We start from the raw sequence: 23,716 nt of genomic DNA, 5'->3' as shown, positions 1-23,716 counted from the left end.
TTGTACTCCTCAGCCTGCGGCACAGTATGGTTTACGTTTTCTCAACCGTGTCATCCTCAGGAGGTAAATCCCAGACTCTGCCAGAGCAGGGAGCTGGGCAGAAACAGACTTGTCGAGCGGAAGGTGGTGGAGAAAAGCACGCACGTGTGGGGTGCAGGCGGCACAGGGCAGCATTGCTCGGGGGCTTTGCATTCCCCCAGCGTGGGGGAGCTGCTCTGCCTCTGGCAGCTGTGTCCTCAGCTCCCTGCTTCAGCTGCTCCTGAGAGTGAGTGTCTTTGTCATCCTCTCTGCGAGTGCAGGATGTACATCTTAAACTGAGCCCCTCACACATTGGGTCCGTACAGTTTGGCCAGATCCCTGATGGCTTGTGGGGTATGTCAGAGGAGGAGCTGCAGGCTGCTCAGGCCTTAAGGCTTTCCCTGAGGTTGTTAGCAGGCAGCCAGTGAAGCCACGGCACAAGCGGCTGCTATCTGCATGCTGTTGTCTCTGCAGGAGAAACCAAGAACTGAATCTATTTGTAAGGGTTTTCTGCAGTGGATGTGCCATAGTAAAGCCAGTCACTGTCCTGTGGTATAAACTTGAACTCCAAATCGGCCTAAGGCTGGGAGAGTTCAGTGTTCCTAGCTTCCACAGTGATTTTCAGTGAAAGCAACGGTCTCTTTAAAAACAGCTTTCGTTTTGCAAAAGGATTCATGTAAGCCTCAATTCTGCCCCCTTTGGTGCACTCATCTACTGGCCTTTGCTCATAGTTTTTAACACTAGATTTTTTAATCCTCTTCTCCTACAGCATCCAAACTGCAAGTCCAGCTTTGAATGAAGGACATTATTAAATCATCCTTCCAGGTCATGGATGGGGGGGCTTAAATAGTCCATCATGTTTGATTCTGGCAACTTCTCAAGGTGCCCAAATTAACTCTGGCAGGTATTTGTAAGCTCACCCGCAAAGAAACAGCAGCGTGGCTCTGACAGAGGATATGAGACAGAGAGAGGGCAGAAACCGAGAAGAACAAAGCAGAAAACGAACAGGCCCTCAAACCAAGGATGCTAAAGGCTGCACTTAATTACTAACAGAATAAATTGTTACTTTTTGCGTAGTTTAAAAATGGAAAGGAAGATTGGAAGTAATAGAAATAAGAGCTCGCTGTACTTGAGATGTCTGCATTTAAGATACGTGGTTTTATACCCTGTGCTCACAGGAATCGAAAAGAATCAGTGAATGTGTACGGCCCTGTTTTCACTTGTTTGAGGCCTGATTTAGTCAAAGCCAAATTATTCATGCTGCCTTTAAACAGCCTCCTCAAGAGAAGTAGGGCAGGAAACTCCCACAATAACCCACACAATGGGAGCGAGAGGCCAGCCAAACGCTGCCCGGGACACGTGAGGAGGGAAACCAGTGCGCCTTTGAGCAGCTGGAAGAAGATTTCAGGCCTGGTAGATTTGTACGAAAAAGCATGAAGGGCGCCTTTCATGAGAAAGCCCGACTGTCGCAGCTAGTCGAGGCGGCACGGAGCGAGCAGCGCGCGCAGGACAGGGGCGCGTTGCGTGCGGTACGTTGGGCCCTGCTCTTTGCCGCCAAGGAGTTTTTAGCTGGCAATTATCTGCCTCCTGGCCCGGATCCACCAGTCAGCTCTTAAATACGTGACGTAGCCCCATCTGCCTGCTGCCGGTCCCCGGACCGAGCCCGTGGGACCAACGTGGCGGCTTCTGTGCTGGTGGCGGCAGCAGGCACACGTATGCACCCACGGCCCGCGAGCAGCTCAGTGTTTGTTTCCACTGAGAAAGTTTTGACCTGCTTAAAGAGCCATTGCTATGGAAACCTAATGAGAAGATAATTGAATGAAACGTCTTTGCTTTCCATCCCTTTCTCACACTGGTGCCAGCAAGGTCAGAACCTTGCAGGCCTGCTTTCTCTTCAGGTTCATGCAAATTTGATAAAAATACCAAAGGCCTGTTTTCTTCGCTGTGCCAGCTCCGGTTAGGTAAATTATCTTGTATTCAGTCAGGAGCAGTTACAAGTCTGTCAGTTTTTCATACTAATTATGTGACTGGGCCGTTTCTAATGCACGCGGATAACCAAATGGCTTTGCAGCAGAGCCTGCCTGGGCTTTTGCATTGATTTATTCACCACTACGAATGTGCATAATATTTGCAGATTGAAAATCCCATCCAAAGCATTTTCCTCAATGGGCTATAAATAGTCATTGGGAAGGAATAAGAGGGCCACTATCAGTTTATAGAAGATGATAACAGTAGTGGTTTCGTTATCAGATGGTGCAATGCACCTGTGGATTTTATGGTCCATAAATGAGATGCAGCCGTGCTTTAAAGCACATCTGCATTTAAAATACTTAGTGCTGAAACAAAAACCCGTCAAAAATCCCGTCATCCTCGGGTCCCATGTTTTTTCTGTTTCGAGAATGATGAGCTTTCAGAAATCAACAGGCGCATTCATGGAAGCAGCACATGGTGTCATTTGTTTCCTTTCCCAGTTCTGTGGTATACCAGCACACTCACATCTCGGGGCACGTATAACTGTGTCTCTTGTAAAATCAACCGCTCTGTCTGCGAGATAAGCCCTGGTGTTTTTCAGTCTGAGATCAGAATCAATCCAAAGTTAACAGGGAAAGCTGTAGCCTAGTAGCTCAATACAGCCTAGTTAAAACCCACCTTAATAATCGGATACAGTCTCGCTTGGCTTGTGACGCGAATGTGTGCATTGGTTCTCTCTTGCGCTCCAAGTTTTGAAGACCACCTCCAGGGTTCAAGGGTTCATTTTAGAAGGTAGGGATCGCTTAGGTATAGCAAGGTCATCCCCACTGCAGCACTTTTATGGAAAGACAGATTCAAAGACCTCTTTGGATGCCTGGCTTTGCCATTGTTCATACAAAATCCACAGGCTGCAAAAGAAGAACCAGAAGTGCCCTCCAGAGGCAGTCCTCGTGTCCAGATCTTTGTTGTCAAAGATGTCTGGTCTGGTCTCTTATCTTTCAAGCACTTTCTTAAAAGCAGTTAGTTTCTAAATCTTCCCTCCCTTTTCCTACTGTTGGAAGTTTGTCCAAATAGTTAGGAAATGTTAACCCCTCTTTTCTAATTTCTTTCCAGCTTATGTCTACTTGTTCCTTAATAGGCAGTAAATTAAATCTTCTTGCAGCTTTCAGTTTTGACAGACTGAACAGGCAAAACTTTTTTAGCTTTCTCTCATAAGATAAGGTATCCGGTTCCCTGACTATTCTAACAGCTTTTCTCCTTACCGCTTCTGGTTTGTATTCATCTTTCTTAAGCATGAGTAATGATGGTTGTACAGCTATTCCCATATATATTCATTTTTTGTACTGCCATTGGAATTTCCCATCCTTACACCTTTTAGGATTAACGTGTTGTTTTTTTCTCAGTCATCCTTTTTCAGCTGGTATCCCCAGGTACTCTGTCATTTGCAAACGTCCAGCATTTGAAAGACTGACTTTTGTGTCCATCCAGTTTGTGTACTTGCACATTTTAATGTTTAATGCAAACTCATTTCTGTTAAGCCAGTCTTTCTAATCAGCTAGTTCCTGATCCAGGTTCTCCACTCTGTGTGTTGCTACTAAATTTTGTGTCACTGATCACTGAGTGATCTGATGTAATTTACTAAACTCCACTGAAACCCATCAACTCTCTAAGGCAGTAATATTTGGTTACTCCCAAAAGTAGCTCTACTTTGAGATTTGCTGTTGTGATGCCTTTTTTTTGTTGTTGTTTTTCCCCCCTTCATTTATTTATTTCAGCAGTTCAGCTCCAAGAGGCCCAGAGTATTGGCCTAGAGATGGTACTGAATTTGTGATATTAATGGATTAAAGTTTTGACCCCTTCTCCAGCTCACTTCCAGAGATTATGGGTTGATAAGAAAGTACTCCTTCCCTCTGGCCATAAATCTTTTTTTCTTCCTTCTTGTCTGAACATATACCCATACATTTCTTCTGCTATATGCTGTGACAGAGTACATTTCATGTGAACGCTTGCTAATGAAGTTGTACATCAGACCACAACAAAAATGAAGGCCTCCACGGTGGAGTAATGGCATTTGGCTCCCTTTCAGACACGCAGTGCTGAAACTTCTGCCAAGTGTCACTGCATCATTAACTTTCAGTACAAGTTATCAGTCTATGAATGGAAGAGCACAAATCACTTTCAGTGCACGTTCACAGAGGAGCTGCAGATTTAACAGAGTAAGGGAGTGTAATTGGCAAATCAAACATGCAGTGACTCCGAGGTACTCTGGAATTTTTCACCAGACATCTAGGAAGTAAAACGCTTGATTGATTTCACTGAGGATTTTTAAGCGTCAGAGTTGTCTGGTGGAACTAAAAAGCAAGTGCCTTATCAGGCTCTATGTGGTAGGTTTTGTTGGCATTTCCATCTCTTCAGACCAGCTGTTAGCATTTTCAAGGTCAGCCCAGGCATGGAAGATTTCCTCTTTAGGGATGCGTGAAATTATAATTGGAATTTGCATCCTCTGATGAAACTTAGCGTAGTTCTTAAATCAGTTATAAATGAGAAAGCGTTCTGCTTGCTGTGGATCCTACTCTTTTGCTCCCCACCTCTATCTCAGGTGCGTGAGATGTTTGTTCCTACTGCTCTTCCCCTTCTTTGGAGGCAAGTGTACTATGAGTTGGTAGCCTCACGCTAATTCCCAGTGAACAGATGTCCACATCACAAACATTGCAGCTACACCTGCTACTTACTTGCATCGTTGTTGGCAATTGCGCAAAAGAAGAGAAAGATTAAAATGGATTTGGAGGCCAAAGAGCACAAGAGACTGCCTCTCCACTTCGAGGCTGATTTCTCTAGTCAGGCAAAGTTCTGATCGTTAACAGATTTCATTTTCAAAGGATGGTAATTTGGTGCATTTCATGGATAGTAAATTCATTTAAGATAAATAGAATATCTGCTTAATGGGTGAGGTCTGTGCTCAGGTGCAAAACATGTAGTGGATTAATTCTGTCGGTTCCAACAGAACTTGGCTTTCTTTTACTTGGTTTTCTCCATATACAAGTCCACATACTTTTAATCTGATTTACCTTTATTTAGAAAAATACTTGCTGACAACTTTACTTTTAAGTGTCTGGATGAAATCCTGGCCCTGCCAAAAGTCTTTGAATGTTGACACTGGATTTTCTAGAGTTTTTACCCAGAAGGTATCGGGTTTGTATTTTTATCCTGCATTTGTTACTCAGGCTTCTTAAAAAATAAGCATTTGGTGGCATATCACCTATATCATTAACTTTTCCCCTTCAAGGGTAAACTTTATCAGCAAGGAAAACACTAAATGTCTCCCTCCGCCTGGTGCACTACAAATCTGAAATTTGGTTGTTTCAATGGGTTTGCAGTTTGTGCTGGATTCAACTTCTCTTCAGTCTGAGGTTGAAGAGGTTACTTTCAGAGCTTCACTGTGCCAAACCCTCCTTGTCTAGATGAATTACTAAATCAAAATGAAACTTCACACTGTCTCATTTCCCTTTTAATGGTGTCTTTGCAAATTGATGAGCATGTTTTTCATGCTTACAAAACGTTGGCCTGTAATTGCTTACATCTTCTAAACTGAACTGCCTTGAACTAAAATTTTCCTTCAAGTGGTTTACTGAATAGATCAAAAACTCTTCATTGCCCTCTTCTGGGGGTCTAAGAAAACGCAAGGAGCCTGTGCAAACACTGTGGACAGCAAGTATGGCATACATGTATTATTATATGGCCTTATTCAAAGAACGATTTGGCTTGAGGTCTTCTTGGTATGCTGGAGTACACGTCTTTCCGTTCTACATGACTGCAGTACAGCCACCGCACAATAGAGCATTGTCATGTCGCGGGGCCGAGCTCTCGGCAAAGACACTGCAGTAACGCTTTGCACTTGGAGCCTCCAGCAAAGCCATTGAAGCTGGCAGAAGTCATTTCACTGGCTTGGCGCAGCTTGCTTAAATAGTGATTCCCATAGGAAGGCTTCAAAGAATTGCACAAGATTTGGTAATTTCTATTAGCTCCATTTATACAGACAGAAGAAAAGGCAATGAAGGCGGGTGATGTCCCATCAGAGATCCCACAATGAACTGTTGGCACAGAGTTGGATTCCATTATGGAAAACTAGTTCAATGAACATAAAGACTGAGAACAAAAGATTTGCTTATTTTAGTTGGTTGTTTGTAAAGTCCATGTTCTGTTAAAGTAAGTCTCTCTAGCTAGCTTTTGAGGAAGGGAGTATACACTGGTGGGAAAGCACACAGAACAGAATCAGGAGAAAGGAGCTGTAGTCTGCAGTCATGTATGGTTGTGTTTCATAGGGTCTGGACAAGCTTCCTTCACTTTGTCTTCAAAAAAATCTCTATTCCTCTCTTCCACACAGTGGCTTCTGAAAGTTTAATGAGTGCATATTTATAAAACATTTTCAGATAAAAACCAAATAGGCTGAAACCTGTTAAACAGCTAAAGAAATACAGCCTCCCAATGCTACATTTTCTAAGGTAGCCAAGTTACTGTATTACAAATGGACAGGGGGAAAGTATGTGAAAAAGCGTTTTTCTGAGGGATCCCTAGACTCCTTTGCTTAACTATAGGTTTCTGTCAGTATGTATTTTTCTATGCTGCTCACAAAAGGCATGTTGAAGAGGGGAACTCAGTTACTGTGGTCAGACCAGTGGGTTCAGTTTTTGTTTCCAACTTACTGTGTTGGGAAGAAAAGGGAAGAGAAAACAGCTCATGATATATTGTTTGGAAACTATAATTTACTGTAATCAGACAGCTCCCATGAAATGTGAGAAGCCTGCATCAATAAGTCCATTTCTCTTTTTTGTCCTAGGCTCTCCATTCATAAATCAAGTTCGGAAGAAGGCTCTGTAGGTCAGTATATTTCATTTTATTTGATACTCCTATGGAATTCTTAAACAGGTTTTGAGTTTGACTTGTGCTGGATTGTGAAGAGCTGAGTAAACACAATGCTGGCAGAAGTCAGCAGCATTTGTGTGTATGGCGCGGGCGAGACTCAGCAGCTTTAAGTTAGATGCTGGGTGTCTCAGTGATCACTGAGACTGCCCAACCAGCACTGTCACATGATAAATATGCATCTTTTGACTTGTTATATTGAATTTCAAATGTCTGCATGTTACATCACTGCTACCCTATCCATTTATATTCTGAAAATTACCACCACCAGCAAATAACTGGGGTTTTTGTTATTTTTGTTCATGTCACACCAGAGTCTCTTCCTTTGTTTCTGAAATATTTTGCATTCTTAAATATGTATTTGCTTTCCATTGTCTTTCACATTCTCCCCCACCCAATTTACTATAATTAGTTCATATAACAACTATATTATATTGATATAATTCTGGACAAGTTTCATTTTGCTTGTTAGAGAGGAAAACAAAACTTGGGCATTTTTTTGTTTCTTTCTTTCTTTTTAATTTTTTCTTTCCAGGGGCATTTCTACACAGTGTAAACTTAAGCTGTTCAGACAGTCAGTTAACCCAAGCTCTAGGTCTTCTAAGGAGAGATGCGAAATACTGTAGATGCATGCTGAAACTCAGCGGCACAGTATAAGCTGTGTTCCTTTGAATTTTTTGAAAAGCAGAGGGATGCAGTAGCTCTTTATCAGTAGCGTTTCTGCCAGATTGGGCACAGTGTGTTCTCTTGCAGATGGCATAAACTTTATAGCATGTACCCTGGTTAATTCAACAGAACACAGTTATATGCCCTACCTTGAGCCAGATCCCGTTTCTTTTTCAGAACAAATGATTTACTTCTGGGTCATCAAGCCATGTGCAGATCTGATATTAGTGGACATGGAGACCCAGCCTTGTACAGCCCAGGCATACAGGGAGCACGAGTTGATGGTCTTATAAACTTTCTCATGCCAAGTAGCAGAATGTGCATGTATGTTTGTGGATATGTGTGTACATGCATGTAAAGTATTTATTTTCTATATAGATATGCATACACGTATTAGAAAATAGCTTATCTGATTTGTGGCTTAGGCTGCGTAATTGTGGTTCAGTTAAAGAGAATAAACCAAGAAAATACGTCAAAAACACTTCCAGACTTGACATTAACAACTGAACAGATATCAAAATGAATGTAAAATATTTTCTCTTTATAATTCAAAATATGTGAGTTACGGGCTTATCTTAGTCCTCTATAACATTGGCAATTTTAAAAGAATGTGAATTTCCCTGAAAAAGCTACATCAGCATAGTTCTAGAAACAGAAAATTTGAGATTTTTTTTATTCTTGTTTTTGCCTTAGAAGATGCAACTTAATGCTTGAAAGCTTCTCTAGCATTTACTAACTAATGTTTCTTTCTGAAATTCTTTTTCCCTTTCCCCTCATCTTCCCTCCCCACTTTCCTCTTAGGGAAAGCAGACTGGAAAAAGAAAAACAAATTTTTTTGGCAGAATTTCCGAAAGAACCAGAAAGGACTAATGAGGCAGACGTCAAAAGGTAAGTCTTTTTTAAGGACACAGAACCTATCCATATAAAATAGAAGGAGCCAGCATCACAAAGGAGTAAAATTCCTTTGCAACAGTGTGGCAGTTGGGCATGCGTGGATCTGGAAGCATTGCAGGTTTGGTTCATCATGACAGGGCTCAGAAAGACGAGTCATATTCTGTGAGACTGCATCTACATGAGCCTGGGACACCTCCTGTCCTGACTGTCAGTGATGGCCCACACACACACAAAGTGGTGCAGTTAAGATATAAGTAATACCTGTAAATAGACGAGATGCTTTTTTTTGGTCTGATCCTGATCTGATGAGAGAAATGCTGCTCCCTTTTAATTAGAAGGATGTTTCTCCTTTCTTTGGCTTTTGGTTATTTTGACCTGTTTGCTTTAGGCTTGAATCCAACCTCTCATTGTAGGAGAAGACACTGCAAGAAGGAGTAGTAAAAGTGCATCTGGTGACTAGTGCAAATGAAGGATCGATTCCACTTAAACTGTCAGGTGTCTTTCTCTAGTTCTTCTCCAAAAGACACAGCTGTGTGTTGCTTAAAGTATTTCTCTTCCCACAGAAAATTTCTCTTTCCCTATGTGTATCTGTTAGATCCTTGTGTTGCAAACAGATGCTTCCCCGTGTCGCTATGTCTGTGTTCAGACAGATTGTGAAAGATGACAGGAGCCCACTTAGGAGGTTGAACAGGGGCACATTTATACTCTCAGTGAAGTGTGGGTCCTTGTTGGCTCTCAGGGGAAGTTCTAATTGTCTATGCTGACATGCTAAGCACATACCAAAAGGAGAACTCCTGGGCTTGAGAGCTCCAATACATCTAGCACCATGTGGCAGCTCAGTGGCCGATTAGATAGCCTGGATAGATCAGGGGACGTGGCTGTCTGCAGCAGACAGCTGCAAGGCCCCAGCACCCTGTTCCTGGACGGGCTTCCCATCTGCTCTGGCAGCTGACTAGAGTATTCCTCAGGGCTGAGGGCAGGACTTTTCTGGCATTAGCAATTTCTCTTTTGATTCTTGTCATTCTTGTCACTGTGTGATGACAGTCACTTTTTATTTCTCTTTGTCATGCACTCTTGCTTTCGGTGTCAAAGTAGACTTAGTTTTCTAGCCCTAATTCACTTTCTTTTTTTGCCCAGTTACTTCCGAATCATTCAGTCCTCTGAAATCATTCTGTGAGTCTGCTCTGGGGAGGGTCTGTTTCTGGCTAGCCAGATCCACATGGCCACCGGATTTCAGTGCACCGGGTAAAATTCAGTTCCAATGTACCCCGCTCTGTGCATGACCTCTTACACGTACTTGTTATCTCTGTGCTTTTTCCTGCAGGAGAGGATGTAGGGTACGTGGCCAGTGAGATCACAATGAGTGATGAGGAACGGATCCAGCTGATGATGATGGTCAAAGAGAAGATGATCACCATTGAGGAAGCACTTGCGAGGGTATGATGTGTACATACTTCAGTTTCCTTGAGAAACATGTTTCAGGATGCAGGGTATACCAATTCCGAGTTTTCATTTGCTCAGAAAACATAGGAGAAGGGGGAGGAAGCCTGCCTGTTTGTCCCATTGCATTAGGTAGCATATATTAGATAGCAATTCCTTTGTTTACAAGGAAAAGTGAAATTTAGCTCAATCAAAAATAGATGTCCAGTGCTTGATAAATTAACCAAGTCCTAAAAGCGTTTGTTTCTCTCCATTGGCAATAAAAGATACTAATCAGAGAAAGCTCAAGTGTAGACACTTTCATTGCAGCTGTCTAAAGTAAGAGACAGGAATCTTACCTGTACTAGCCCTTATTTATCATGTATGTTCATAGGTTTGTTTAAGTACTAAAAGGAACTATTCAAGTTTTGCTAAGCTTGCCTATTTGTTTCAGAATGCATATATTTCTTATTATTTTCCTGCTGCTAATGGCTGAAGGGCAGTTTGATTGAAGCCTTCCATTTTCAGCAATTAAAACTTTAAAAAATACTAACATTTAAATTAAAATTTATTTTGCTTGTTTCTTAGCAAAAATGGTGATCACAGAATCACAGAATCACAGAATCACTAGGTTGGAAAGGACCTTTAAGATCATCAAGTCCAACCATTAATCCAGAACCACCATGTCCCCTAAACCATGTCCTGAAGCGCCACATCCACACGTTTTTTGAACACTTCCAGGGATGGCGACTCCACCACCTCCCTGGGCAGCCTGTTCCAATGCCTGACCACCCTCTCAGTGAAGAAATTTTTCCTAATATCCAATCTAAACCTCCCCTGGCGCAACTTGAGGCCATTTCCTCTTGTCCTATCACTAGTTACTTGGGAGAAGAGACCAACACCCTCATCGCCACAACCCCCTTTCAGGTAGTTGTAGAGAGCGATAAGGTCTCCCCTCAGCCTCCTCTTCTCCAGACTAAACAACCCCAGTTCCCTCAGCCGCTCCTCATATGACATGTGCTCCAGACCCCTCACCAGCTTCGTTGCCCTTCTCTGGACACGCTCCAGCACCTCAACATCCTTCTTGTAGTGAGGGGCCCAAAACTGAACACAGTATTCAAGGTGCGGCCTCACCAGTGCCGAGTACAGGGGCACAATCACTTCCCTGCTCCTGCTGGCCACACTATTCCTGATACAGGCCAGGACGCTGTTGGCCTTCTTGGCCACCTGGGCACACTGCCGGCTCATATTCAGCCGGCTGTCAACCAGCACCCCCAGGTCCCTTTCCGCCGGGCTGCTCTCCAGCCACTCCTCCCCAAGCCTGTAGCATTGCATGGGGTTGTTGTGGCCAAAGTGCAGGACCCTGCACTTGGCCTTATTAAACCTCATACAGTTGGCCTCTGCCCATCGATCCAGCCTGTCCAGATCCCTCTGCAGAGCCCTCCTACCCTCCAGCAGATCAACACTCCCACTCAGCTTGGTGTCATCTGCAAACTTACTGAGGGAGCACTCGATTCCCTCATCCAGATCATCTATAAAGATATTGAACAAGACTGGTCCCAGAACCGAGCCCTGGGGAACACCACTCGTGACCGGCCGCCAGCCGGATTTAACGCCATTCACCACAACTCTCTGGCCTCGGCCATCCAGCCAGTTCCTCACCCAGCGAAGAGTAAACCCGTCTAAGCCTCGAGCCGCCAGTTTCTCCAGGAGAATGCTGTGGGAGACGCTGTCAAAGGCTTTAATGATGTTTTGTTTTAATAGCCTTCAAGAAAACATATTCAGCCGTTTTGGGCGTTTGACGTTAAAATCAATGCAGATGTATTTTTTGATAAGTACGGTGGCTGTCACAAGTGTTACTTTATAAAATGTAAATGTTAATAAACCACAAGAAAAATAACTGTAAGGTATTGTATTTGTGCAGCAATAGGGCTGAGATGTTAATTCTCAGGAGCCAAAAGGTCAGTATTAAGTTTCCACACCACTTTTGAGTTTGTACCTTTGTGTAAAACACTGTGATGGAACACAGGATATTCTGTATGGGCTCCATTAGAGCTGCAGAAAACATTATTTAGATTATGAATTGGCACTCAGATAAATTTCTATAATGTTATACTACATCTTGAAATAGATTATCCTAGAATATAAGGTTATATTACTGTCTGAAGAAAATACTGCTTTGCTGGGAATCATATCATGAAAAAAATGCAAAATTTTAAAATTACTGGGTGGTAGTACTGGGAGTTCTTTTGCTTCTCTGCTGTTAAAAATTTTGTGGGAGAGGGTTGTACCTATTCTGTATGGTTCATAAATGTGCTGGTACTGTTTCTGTCTAGTGGTCTGAGATACTTTTTTTTTAATATCATCAGGTTTTGATGATCCTCTCAAGACTGTGACTCCAGTAGGATTGTTTTTATGTCTTAAGGCTTTTATTGGAAAACAGGAAAGATGGTCTTTTGTTTTAAAATTATAAAAGATGGTTCCTAGTCTTTACTTCGGATCATTTTCTTTATGAAGGAAATTGTCAGGCTGTTGTGATTTAGTTTGTCCAGTGTAAACTGTGCCTCTGAGATGGGGATGTGTGATTTATATTTTACCAATGACAGTTCATCAAAATTTAGTATTTTTACAGATTTTTTTAAGAAAAAAAATTTCATCATTAAAACATCTGATTCTAAACCAAATTAATTTATTTTGAACAAGTGAGACATGCAGTGCAAAAATTCTGATTTTCCCAGTTCCACAATGATATTGGGAAAAAAAACCTGAAAGAACATTAACTCTTGCTATTTTAATGAAGATTGATAGCTGCTTCACGCTGGAAAATATTCTGTCTGTCTCTTCAAATTTCAGCTGAAGGAGTATGAAGCCCAGCACAGGCAATCAAGCATTGTAGATGCTACAGAATGGCCTGATGGTTCTTACTCAACATTTGATGGGTCTTCCAATTGTAATGTAAGTACCTCTCATTCTGATATAGCTCCCCAATAACATTTAATATTTAAATTCTTCTGTTGCAGTGCAGAATATCCTGATTTGCCTGGTGATTTCCTTAGTAGCAAATGTATCATTTGACCTTGTGATGCTGTGTTCTGTCTGCAGAAAATATTTAACATGGACTTTAAATCTTCAAGGTCTGTTGTCATAGACTTTAATGGTCTTATTGTATAATCTCTCTTTTTTTTTTTAATCTGGCCCTTTGTCACTGTGCTTTGAAGGACAAGTGATCCCAGGCAAAAATGCCCATGTTCCTAAATGCACAGAAAAGGTTTTTTAGGTTGTTTAGAGGGAACTGTTTCACTTAGCTGATTCACAGTAACTGAGAAGTTGCATTTCTTAGGCCTTCCTAACCCTTGTTGATACATTCTAGATGAGGGTCTGGCTAAGTCCTAGCTGCCTGCCTCATTCAAACAGCTCTATCTTTACATTTGCTAACTCTCAGCCCAGAGGGTTTTCAGCTTTTGCCCGTCCCATAAGGAGTAAGGCAGCTTTCCTCCCTCATTTTTACTTCTGAGCTGTGTAGCTTCTGTTGTTTTTATGGGCACCAGACAGTCTTTGTGTCATGCCATACTGAATTAATTAATTTTTCCTCCCAAATATCTTCATTTTCACTGAGTAGTTTATTCCACTTCGTTTCTCTAATTGAAAGTTCACAGATAAATCTTAGAGAAGAACGCATTCGGCTGTCAAATCCAAGCTCTTTGTAACCCATATAATTGAATTATAGGCTTTTGAGACCATTGATTGATTTATTTATTTTATTGTCAATGGAATTTCCTGCTAACTGCAGCACACAGTTAGCTTCTCCTCCCTAAATGAAAAGAGGAATGCTATGTCATTTTATGAGATGTTTAAAATATTTTGTGGTGGAAAAAGATTTTCTTGTTTGTATTTAAAAAAAAAAAAAATTGTCCATCTTCAGTTAGATGGGAGCAGAGAGGGACTGATGTTGCCTTATACTCTGTTCTGATATATCAGCAATGTCCAAGGAAGAGAGAAGGAAGGATCCTTACTCTTCTGCACTGATTGTTTAGCCGGCTGAAATATGTCTTGATCTTTTCCTAATTAGTGTTTATGGCCTGAACTTTCTTAAGGCCTTTGGCTAAGGTACCTATACCATAAAAGTCTCAAAACTCTCATTTACCCTAGTCAAATCTCAGAAGGATACTGAATTTCTCTCTTAAATCTTCTGATAGTGGTTTACACTTGTGTTGAAGTTACTGAAAGCTGTGTATACCTCTGAGGACCGAACATGACTCAGTATTTGCTCCCTAATGGAATGACTTCACAGAATCACAGAATCACTAGGTTGGAAAGGACCTTTAAGATCATCAAGTCCAACCATTAATCCAGCGCCACCATGTCCCCTAAACCATGTCCTGAAGTGCCACATCCACACGTTTTTTGAACACTTCCAGGGATGGCGACTCCACCACCTCCCTGGGCAGCCTGTTCCAATGCCTGACCACCCTCTCCGTGAAGAAATTTTTCCTAATATCCAATCTAAACCTCCCCTGGCGCAACTTGAGGCCATTTCCTCTTGTCCTATCACTAGTTACTTGGGAGAAGAGACCAACACCCTCGTCGCCACAACCCCCTTTCAGGTAGTTGTAGAGAGCGATAAGGTCTCCTCTCAGCCTCCTCTTCTCCAGACTAAACAACCCCAGTTCCCTCAGCTGCTCCTCATAAGACTTGTGCTCCAGACCCCTCACCATCTTCGTTGCCCTTCTCTGGACACGCTCCAGCACCTCAACATCCTTCTTGTAGTGAGGGGCCCAAAACTGAACACAGTATTCAAGGTGCGGCCTCACCAGTGCCGAGTACAGGGGCACGATCACTTCCCTACTCCTGCTGGCCACACTATTCCTGATACAGGCCAGGACGCTGTTGGCCTTGGCACCTTTTCTCTAAAATTATTTTCCTCAGCCATCTTTGCACTTTGAGACAAGCGCTCTGTTCCCTCTATCTGCTGTTCTGGTTGGGCTTGAATGATCTTCCTGATAATATCAATGGGAGTTCTCTGTTCCATCACTGTAGATACCTCTCAGGATTTTTGCCCTTGCTCCTAATTTTTATCCTGGTTACATTTAACAGAAGCTGTGAAGCTGCTTGCCTTCAAAGGAAAAGCAGATCATCTGCAGAAATAAAACTTCATGTTACAACAAAAGTCAGTTTGACTGCTTTTTTTGTGCACAAGAAAGAAACTAGGGTTAACTAGGGTGAAAGGCTTTGGGCTATAGTTGACATGTAAGAGGGAAAAACAAACAGCACAAACTATCAGATATGTCTAGAGATATGGTGTGTGTTCACCCAGACTGTTTTGCCAAAGGACATCTCTATTAATCTAAAATGACCAGCTTTTGAGAGGTGCAAAGATGATTCTGTTTTCAAGCCCTTTCTTTGCCAAATGGTTTGACTTTCAATGCCATTTGTGTTATTTGTACTCTGCAAATTTTGCATCTCAACTTAAAACTATCCTGCTCATTTTATAGAGGCCATGAAGCAAAGTTGTTTTTCCATATATTAAAAACATTTTGTTAGATAGCCCACTGCCTTCTAACCTCAGAAAGTAATTGAAAATGAGTCACTGAAATTGAAGTTTCTGGTTTGAATTAAAACTCCTTGGGCAATGGCTCTTCTGGTTCTGTTGGCATTTTTTCTGATTTCTTTTTTTTTTTTTTCCAGTCTCATGGCCAATTTGTTACTAGGCAGTTTTTAACGGAACATTGTCATCATACTTGATCATTTTGTAAACATTTTGTATGCACAAATGATAAATCAAATTGCAGGATAATTGCAGATTGAGGGAATTTAGAAGTAGAATAATTTCTAGTTTCCTTGCTATACGTTTGTTCGGTAACCCTGGGGATTTAAGAGATACCAAGACTCCAGTAGAATGGCTTTTTTTTTTTTTTTTTCCCTCTTCTCCTTTTATCTTCCCAGGCAAAGAGACCTGCTGGTAGTTAGGAGGACTTGGGAGGACAAGTCACTAGGTTTTTGTGAACAATCTTGGTCTAGCTTTGCCCAATGACTACATTTCAGGAAAAAAAAAAAAAAGAATCTAAGCAATCAGAGAATCTGAAAATGAAAGCAGAATGTCTGGAGTGTTCTAAGGGCTTAGTACTCCATTGCCTTCAAGTCAGCTCCATCCACAGCGTAAGAACAGCCACCTAGAAAATAACATCTAAGGGGCAAATATTGTTGTTGTTTTCCTTTTCAGGGGAAAACAAAAAAAAGACCACTTTTTTTTTTTTAAAACATGTATAACTATCATGTGTTTATGACTAACATCACTGTTGTTGATCCTTAACTCAGTTTAAAGATTGATTTAAGGATTCTTTTTCCCAACTCCTCCTCTTTTAAATTATTGTACCAGGAAATGGAAACTTGCATTTTGTACCCTTACAAAACTAAACCCTGAAGATGAACCACAAAGGATTGAAGGGTTGTCATCTCAGGGATCCAAAGGGAGGCAGCCTGATGTCATTGCTGTGCTGTTAATTGTATGTCCTGTTTGTTTGCTCTTAAGAAACAAACAAACAAACAAAGGCCTTTCCAAGTCAGTAGGTGACTTGGTTCTCTGCCACTTGAGCAGTTGGTAGCTTTCAGTCTCACTACTGTGGTCCCTTTGTTTCACAACAAAGTATGTGTGTTATTTATTTGCTAATGTGGGAATGCAGTTGAAACTGTTTTTCTTTTTAGTCAGAGGTATCAAAAGTCTAAAATGCTCGTCATTTTTTTACTAATTTATTTATGAATATTTATCTTTCATCTCTGTTGGAATAAAAGCTGCTCACAGTAACACTAGACAAGCTTTCATTGCCTTGTGCCAAGCGTTGGGATGTAAAGCAGGTGCAGATTACAAATGGATCCCTTTCTGGATTTTAGATAAGGGCCTATTTGTCCTCAGGAGTCAGAAAGTCCGGGGAAAGACAGGACTTCAAAATTGTATCACATTCTTTCTTTACACTGAGGTGCCTTTTATGCTTCTTAAAGATAGAAGCTCATTTGATAACTTTTGGGGGCTGAAATTCTCAGTTCGTCTAAAACAGGGCTGCTTCGTCCCCAGAGCCCCGCTGGTACAGCTCCAGCCCAGCTTGGAGGACCAGCATCAGGAGAAACCATTGTAAATCCTTTCCTGTGCCGTCTGCTGAAAGACTGCTGGTTGGTACCAGTTGCCATGTTTGATGCGGGAGTGGGGGAAAGGAGAGAAGCAGGAGGGTGTGACAGAAGTGTTTATCATACGTGTGCTGCCACTGAAACAAACCACTAATTAACTTCTCTGACAGTTTTTGTAGATGCAAGTTAAATGAAGTTCTAATTATCTCTGGGCTGAACTGTGTTGTTGGTCTCGTCAGGCTTCTGTGTTTCGGTTTTGATCAGCAGATAATGGCCAGCCATCCAGAGCTCATTAACACGAGCTTCCAGGTAGTGTAGCTGGCCTTCATTTGAAGGGTGCCTTAGGGAGCTGTGCCATGCTCCCCTGAGACCTCCCCAGCTGCCACACGTGGCCTTAGCAGCCTCAGGAGAGAGGCCATAAAATTTATGAGCAGGGAGAACAAAAACAGCATCTCCCTCCCTGCCCTCGCAACACTTCTTCACCCAGGACTGTCGGCGTGGCACCAGTACCAGTAGGAAACTGGCACCCTGTTTGTTTTCACAGAGGATGGTCCCAGCAGCTGTGCAGACCCGGAGGTGTGCCGTGCACATCTACATCTGCCATGAGGCTGATGTTGGGGAAAACTCCCCCTTGCATTGCTGCTCTTCGCCGTCTTCTATCGATCTGCTTTGTAACAGGCGGCAGCAAATTACGTCGGCACAGCAACAGCTCTAGCTGGAGCAAGAGAATCTTTTGTTACCTCTAACTGTAACTACAGCAAATCCACGTTATTCAGGGTTATACTGTGTTTCAGCGATTCAGATTGTGGACGCTTTCCAAATACAGCAATTTTAAATTTATTTTTATTCATATTACTGATGGATTCTTAAAATCTTTAACCATTTGTTAACGTTATTATTGCCCATACTACAGGACTCATAGTAAACAGGAAAAAGCCCTTCTTTTGGTATGGCCAGTTTACCTTGTTAGAACTAAGCTCAAAGTTGACATATATTGGGAACCAGAGTTGGATATCAGTGGTGACTAGGGTATGATGAGAGGTTTTGTGTGTTTTTTGTTTTTTTTTTTTAAACAGTAGTGTTTAAACTGAATCAGCATAGGTACTGGGAGCATTTTGAAAGCTATGCACTATGTTAGCCTGGTTTTTGCTGTTATCACAGGACTTACCAGTTTTCATAAATTATACTTTTTTGCATGAAAGGCTAAAGGGTGGAAGAGGATGTTTCTGTGTTTCAGTTGTTCTCGGAGAGCTTGTTGCTGCCTCCAGACCCTGCACGCTCTTTGAAGTAAGAGAGGGGAGCTGATGCTGAGCATGGCTATGAATGAATGCAGAGCTTTCATCTTTGCTCCAAAGAGCAGACCCTGATTTCCCGAAAGGCGCTGATGTGCCCCATTGTATTGGATGGTATATTTCTTATTACTGTCCAAGCTTCTACAATGCTGTCAGTGCTTAGTAACAGTTATGATGAAGAAAGGGCCAATAGTAAGACATGGCTTCAAAATGATAGTGCTAAATTCCCACGCTATGTGCCTACCACAGGGACCTGTCCTGGGAGGTGCCTTTTCCACTGATCTCAGGGACGATGTCCAGCACCTCTCGGTGAAAGCTAGTAGCAAAAGAATTACAGCATATTTTGTTATGAACCTTCCCCCCTCTCTATCCATGCATAAAAGCAAGGTTTCCCATGGGTATAATAATACAAAAGCCTTCATGAGAGAAATGCAAATCGTCATTACAGTTCCCAGGACACAACACAAAGTTTCAAGTCAGGTCAGCGCTGTCGAGTGATGATAGCAGAGCAAAAGACCATCAATTTGTTTATATGTGGTTTTGTAGAACTCTGTAAGGAGTTTTTTACCTATTTGATCTGAAATTTTCCAGAATGCTTTAGAATTTGCAGGAGAAATGAATTTATTTAGGAAAAAAACTATATCATTTCTTTAAGTATTATTTACTGTGCAAAACCTGCCCACGTTGTCATCAGATACAACTTGGCTAGGTATGTGTCCCTAATGGGACTAAACGTTGTCACCCCAGGATTGTAGTGAGCAGCTGGCAGTGATGGAGCCTGAGTAAACCTCCTCCTCACTGCCAGTAGGATCTGCCCCTGCAGATGCAAAGGCTGGATGTAATTAATCTGTCATAAGGTCTCTGAGAAAAATCTTCCTGCTATCATGACTCAGAGAAGAGAGCTTACAGTAACGCGCAGGCAGGGATGGTAATTAAGCGTGTTCATAGCCACTTCTGTTTTGACTGCATTCAGACAACCCCTATTGACTTACTTTACCACAAAACGTTTGGCCATGTATTTGGGGAGGGTGGGAGGTGGGAAGGCAAATTAATATTAATTCTAACACATTCCTTGGATTTTTTATACCTTTTTGTCCTTGGGCAACTGCCTAATTTCTCTGCTTATTACCTAGAGGGTGGGGGATGGTGGTAACAGCTTTTTCCTATGACTATTCTCCCTGCATGCATCAGCCAGCAGGAGATGCTGTAATCCATAATGTGGTTTCCCTGCCCCCATCTTTTCTGAGACCAAGCCTATTAAATTGGAACAAAGCCTTGCTCAGTTCAAGAATTAGGAATCTCAAAAGCCATGTGTTTCACTGCCCTATTTGGCAGACCCAGGCTGAATAATCTTTACTTGTGGTACAATAGAAAATTTTAATTGTGCTCCTGTCAGTTACCACTTGCCCCCCTTCCCCACCGCTGGTGTTTCCTTCCTCACGCTTAGGACAGTAACATTAATAGTGTGATTGTTTGAAAATACTGTATAGAATGTAATTTAAATAGCTACACTCTCACTAAAGGGCTCTCATTCTCTTCTTTTTTTCCCTTTTTTTTCTCCTCTGATATGAATTTCACTGTGTTTAATGTATTGCTGTTCCACCCTTGGTTTTCCAAAATGCAGGGAGGTTGGTTTCCAGCGCCGGTGGTGTACTCCATTCATTAATAGTACAGCCTACACCAAAGAATAGGGATTCTCCCCAGGCCCTCTTAGCTTTGCCAAAACACAAGATACAGTTGAGAGCGCCTTGTTAGAGACTCTACACATACTCCATGTGTAGAGGAGTATGCAGGAGAATTGGAAAGGAATGCTGTATTATAACGTATACACAATAATGTAATGCAGAACTTTATTTTGCTGCATATACCCATGACAAGTGGTACATGAGTACAGTTGTATTGCCATTAAAATAATTATGCTAATCAGTGAGAGAAACACTTCGCCATGAGGAAATGTGTCTGGCTTGCAGATGCAAACATCGGCAATGTGCTTCTCAAAATTATTTAACTAAAACGTGGAAACAGTTAACATCTAGGATTTTGCCTAAGCAGCTATTCTAGTATCAAGACAGACCTCCGGGGAGAATTAAATTTTTGTGCTCTCATTACTTATGACAAATATTTCCCACTAATTTCAGCAAGCAGTGTCGTCACCAGCTAATGTGTGATATATCTTTCACTAAAGTAGCTGTTGGATGCTCCTTTGATTTCCTTGTAAGTAATCATAGACCAAACCCAGACATGAGATTGCCGTTTCCTTCAGTTTACCTGCGGGGGCTGACACTACCACCGGACATTTTAGACTTATACAGCCTTTGTAATTCATACTCTTGCAATTAATTATGTGAAGTGGCAAAAACATTTATGATGTCTGTTAATTTTCTTAAAAATTTTTGAGGCCTTTATTTGTAACCTCAGGGTATGATGCGGATTATCACATCTGAGCTTCATACAATTTTCTATAAACAGCCTCTGCAAGGATTAGAGGTTTGCAAAACTTTCTTAATGAAACCCAAAACCTTCAAAACTCAAGTTGCAAAGACCAAACTTAGATCAGTTTTGCTCATGGCCATGAACTTTTAAGGGAATCTGGGATACATTTCAAGGAAGTTGCTGTCATGTTTCACTTGATGTGGGCTGGTATGTTATTGAAATTGGAGAACACTAGCTGGTTTTATCTGAACGTTAGAATTTTCCATAGGGTTTTACATCAGGGTTTTGGGGCTGAAGTAATTTAAGGGTAAGAACCCAGCTACAACACACCAATAAATCTAGTTTACATGACCGCTAGGGAGTAGAAAAGCTGTGTACGGTCACTAGTACAAAGATGGAGAAATTGAAAAAGGATATTTGACTAGGTGGCTCATTAAAGTCAACCAGTCATCAAAAGGAAGTAGATGTTTAGTCCTGCTGTGATTTCACTGTGTGATTGATCTGCGGCAAATCCAGATTAACTGGCTATTGATGATATGGTCCTGAGTAAGGGGTATCTTTTCTTGGCTTAAAGAGGGTGCTGTTGTGGTATGCCTTTGCTACTGCTTTCCATCACTGGTTAGCAGTGCTCCTAGGTAGTAGAGGTTTTGGTCCGTGTTTTCTTGTCCAAACGCTGGATTTGTCCCAAGGTTTGGAATTAGGTATGGTTTACTATAAGAGGAGTGCCAATTTACCTGAGCATCTCAGAGTCTGTTTATTAGGAAGGGAGGTTGGAAAGCATGCTACAATGCTTCATAAAGCCACAATGTGGCTAATTCTAGACCAGTCTGAGATTTCTGAAACATCATTGGCCTTTCCAGTTCTTAGTGATGTTCTTTTTTATAGCACTGAAACCAAGGGGAAAGAAAAAAAAAGATATATAAGTTCACTAATTTAAAAAACATTTAAGCAAGGTTTATTTTTCTGTCAAATTAGCCCTTTATAAAGGGAAATTCTCAGGGGGACACTTTGTCAAAAGAATTAAAAAGTGAAAATAAAAAAAAGCCTGGTAAAGGGCTTAAGTTATATTTCCTATAGACAGAGCCTCCACTCTAGTGGCGGTGTTTGAGGGTCAGTCTTCGTCCTGGCTTTGCAGAGATTCTCTGTATTTTTTTTCTTTCACTGAAATTCCATAGACAGTAATTAAGGAACTGGAGGCCAGCAAGAGGTCAGCAAGCCTTCGTCAGTGAAAACAGGGATTGTTTGCCATGTACAACACTCCCTTTTTTCCTTGTGGTGAATAGAAGATTTGCTTAGAGCTGATGACTTATGCCTTTCTTGCAAGTTATGCAGCTAGCGAGTAACTGGGGGAATCAGTCAGTGAGCAGAAAACAGCTAATTGAGTCCAGCATCAAGCTTTTTTCTTCTTTACATATTCAGCGCTGGAATCGGAGCCAGTTTGGTGTCTGATAATGTAACTCCAGAGAAGAGGCATTTTGTGCACAGGATTCAGAGTGAATACAATACTTAAGAAGAAGGGTCTGCTCCTAAATTTTAGGGTTACGAAGCTGACAGCAGTTGAAAACTCGGGGGGAATTACTCGAAACAGAGCTTTAGGCCTATAAATGCCGAAGCTGGTAAGTCACTGAGCATGTAGTGTGATGTGGAGAGGATGTGCCTCCTGTTTCAGAGAGGGAGAAAGAGAAGAGGCTTTTGTGGTTATTCTTAGGCACAGCACAGCATGCATAGCTTTTCTCAGTTCTACTCTTCTTTTCCTTGGGCTTTTAAGTTCTTTTCTGTTCTATTTTCCTGCCTCTGACTTTATCCAGGCATCTTTAATAAAAAAATTCTAAAAGTTAGAATGGTTGTGGGTTTTGGTGGATGTAAATCCTGTTAGAGAGAAAGAAGAAAGGACACGTGTAGCCACGTCTCCTAAAGGGAACAGCAAAATCTCTTTGCATTTACTATAGAGCTCATAGTTCTGAAGTGAGCTAGCCAGGGCTGGGGGATGTGATCTGATATGCCCATGAGTCTGAATGTGTATTTTTGCCCACTTTGCTGAACAAGAATTGTCTGATAGCCAAAAATAATTGCAGCTGGGACTTAATCAGATATTAAGAGATTTCCCTGTTTCTTAGATGGGAGATTTCCTAGAGATTTCGGTTTTGGGATGAACTATTAATGAGCATAAAGCAAATTGTAAAATTTTAACGTCTCTCTAAATGGCTTCACACAACTCATATAAAAATCATGTATGTTTTTGTTTATGGAGCTGAAGCAGATTAATCAGTTATGATAGCTTTAACTGGATATTGTCCTAGTGTTTCTTAAACGCTTTTATTAGGACCTGGCTAGCAGGCTTTGCCTATCTTGTGTTTTTTAAGGGCTGCTGCTATAACCCTGAAGTGTTTCCAAACATAGTGCTGCCAAAAGCTAGCTGCTTAATTCGGGTTTACATTTTGCCAATTAATTCCTAAGAAATGTTAGTTTTCTCTGTGTGTGTGTGTGCGCGCGCGCGCATGTGTGAAGCACTAATTCAAGGGGGGAGGTTAGGATTGCTATTTCTATGGCGTGTGAAATGGGCTGGATGTTAGAGCGCAGCAGAGCAAGGCATGTGCCTTGCCTCCAGAGCAGGCAGCAGCAAAGAGCCTGCGTGAGAAAAGTGGGAGAGAAAGCAAAGAGGGCGCTGGGAGCAGAACTACAGAGAGCGCCCTGAATATCAAAGCACATGTGCTAATTTCCTATTTGTGCGTGAACGAAAGGCTTTTGACTTTGATCTTACGTACGAGATGATGCAAAGCATGGCCTTTAGAGGTGCACAAAAGGCGTTCCAGGCAGGAGAGATGCTAGAGATGGCAGAAGGGATTGGTCTCTCCTGGATGTGATAGCATCTTCATAGGTTTGTGGCCATGTTTGTTAGCAGTGAAGAGCTGGGTGGTGGGGGTGGGCCTTGGCCTCTCCGTAGCTTTCCAGCCATGTGGTACGTGGTGGCTGCAGTCCTCTGC

General features: G+C 41.9%; 1 protein-coding gene across 2 annotated transcripts in view; it reads left to right on the top strand.

Annotated features, from left to right (window-relative positions):
* LOC309403160 (SAM and SH3 domain-containing protein 1-like) overlaps positions 1 to 23,716 on the top strand; it is a gene marked incomplete at its 5' end in the record, with an annotated part of 567,614 nt that overhangs the window by 511,395 nt on the left and 32,503 nt on the right. For both annotated transcript variants that reach the window (XM_081997193.1, XM_081997192.1), the window contains 4 exons: positions 6,827 to 6,867; positions 8,377 to 8,463; positions 9,794 to 9,906; positions 12,742 to 12,843. In XM_081997193.1, the coding sequence (XP_081853319.1) occupies positions 6,827 to 6,867; positions 8,377 to 8,463; positions 9,794 to 9,906; positions 12,742 to 12,843 (343 nt within the window). The remainder of the gene's footprint in view (positions 1 to 6,826; positions 6,868 to 8,376; positions 8,464 to 9,793; positions 9,907 to 12,741; positions 12,844 to 23,716) is intronic.

The sequence above is a fragment of the Phaethon aethereus genome, assembly GCF_964289735.1.
Source record: "Phaethon aethereus genome assembly, chromosome: 3".
Lineage (NCBI taxonomy): Eukaryota > Metazoa > Chordata > Aves > Phaethontiformes > Phaethontidae > Phaethon > Phaethon aethereus.
Note: the sequence above shows the minus strand (reverse complement) of the source record. Positions and strands in the feature narration are given on the sequence as shown.